This window comes from Cyprinodon variegatus, unplaced genomic scaffold (assembly GCF_000732505.1).
Source record: "Cyprinodon variegatus isolate N-32 unplaced genomic scaffold, C_variegatus-1.0 Scaffold691, whole genome shotgun sequence".
Taxonomy (NCBI): domain Eukaryota; kingdom Metazoa; phylum Chordata; class Actinopteri; order Cyprinodontiformes; family Cyprinodontidae; genus Cyprinodon; species Cyprinodon variegatus.
The window spans coordinates 150,118-151,833 of NW_015151144.1; the positions used below are offsets into that span (position 1 = coordinate 150,118).

Genomic DNA, 1,716 nt, shown 5'->3' on the forward strand with positions numbered 1-1,716 from the left:
AAAAAAAAACAAAAAAACAATTGTATTAAGGGTAACATTTTGCTGCTAAATAAATTAGTTTCGTCTGATGTGTTTGACTCCATGTTAGCATTTCATTGTTTGTGGAATCTATGTTAAACTTTAACACTCAAACTGAAATAAAATCCTGCTTCAGGATGCAGCCATACAAAGAACTATAATTCGGTTTTATTCACTTTACCTGCTTTGTCTGTTAGGAAACAGCTGAACATAGACTTTTTGTGCTCCTTTGGTGAGTTTAGTGCTCCACCTGGTGCACAGTGAGGGTACTTTTCAATTTTTAGATTTTTTTTTTTTTTTTGATTGATTTAATAACTTTTAACACTGGTAGTTTACAGGCTAAAATAACACTAGTTAATCAGTATAAACCTCTCAAATATAGAAGATGTCATAATGCATAGTGATAAAAATATGATCCTAATCCTTTATTCTTACTGTATCTCTTTTTTTAATCAATTCATGCTTAATGTGGTTCTGAAGTTGCAATAAGGTAAAAAAAAGAAAAAAGAAAAAGAAAGACCTTACAGAGGATAGAAAGAGCTGCATCAAGAACATAGATGTAACATCTTTGTACACTTTATGAACTTAGCAAACCGATGCTATCAGTCAAAACAATAAACATTAAAGCCTTAAGAGACATAAATCAGCTTTTTGCTTCAAGTTGATTAAAATGCTGGATGCATTTAAAGCATTTCAAATATCTTTTTGTGTTTTCTGTTGTACTAAAATGTTAAAATGTAATGAAAAAACTAAATGATTTCAGTAGTTCAGTTCATTATTATATTGATTGAATATATATGGAGATTTTTTTTTTAAGATTTTGCAAATGTTGAGTAAAAAAAAAAATCCAGACTAATCAATCTGGTATGAATAAACACATCTTTGCAGAGAAGATGCAGTGATCAGCCTGGTTTAGATAGATGATTTAAAAAAAAAAAAAGCCATTAATAAACTTGACGTCACCTCTAGCTTTAGCTCTGGTGACTCCAACCTTTATCTTGACAATATTCAGTAGATTTTCTACAGCAGAGATTCCTAAAATATCAGCCTGTTTATATATAGTGGTGCTCTCTATATTTAACAAATAAAAAAATATTTACAGTCATTTTAAGTACATTTTTTTTTTTATTTCTAATCATTCAAGTCTTCATTTAAACATATCTTCAATTATTTTATGGGACATTAATTATTCAATTGTGCATTTTACCATTTATTCCATGTTTAATGTTAGAAAGTATTAAATTGATTTCTTTTTAAATAAATAATACTGCTTATTTAATTCTACATAAATTTATTACATGATATATTTTGGCCCTCTATATACCCCTGGGATCATATCACAATGATTGAGGCTCCCCAGTTGGTGTCTTGCGATGCTCTGGAGGGTCGCGACCTCCACTTTGGAGCACAGCGACTTAAATCAGGTATTAGTAATATTGGTAATGTGAACGGATGCAACGTTCAGGTTAAAAATGAAATAAACTCTATAAAGCTCTTTGTGACAGCCTGCTGTCACACTGAAGCTGTGTGGTAACTTTTATATTTTTCCTTTTAAAAATTAGCTGCACATTTAGACTATTTTCTTTAGCCCGACTTTAAGTTAGCTTTTTGCTAGTTATCCCCCTTGTGTCAACAGTGGTCTGATCAGCCACTATTTAAGTTTCCCTCATGTCTTGTTTGTTAGGTCAGTTTGTGCTT

At 30.8% G+C, this 1,716-nt stretch overlaps 1 protein-coding gene across 1 annotated transcript in view; it reads right to left on the reverse strand.

Moving 5' to 3' along the window:
* LOC107097387 (protein DVR-1-like) overlaps positions 1 to 230 on the reverse strand; it is a 6,213-nt gene extending 5,983 nt beyond the window's left edge. The window contains 1 exon segment of the mRNA XM_015394525.1: positions 200 to 230. Within this exon segment, the coding sequence (XP_015250011.1) occupies positions 200 to 230 (31 nt within the window).
* Positions 231 to 1,716: the final 1,486 nt, after the last annotated feature.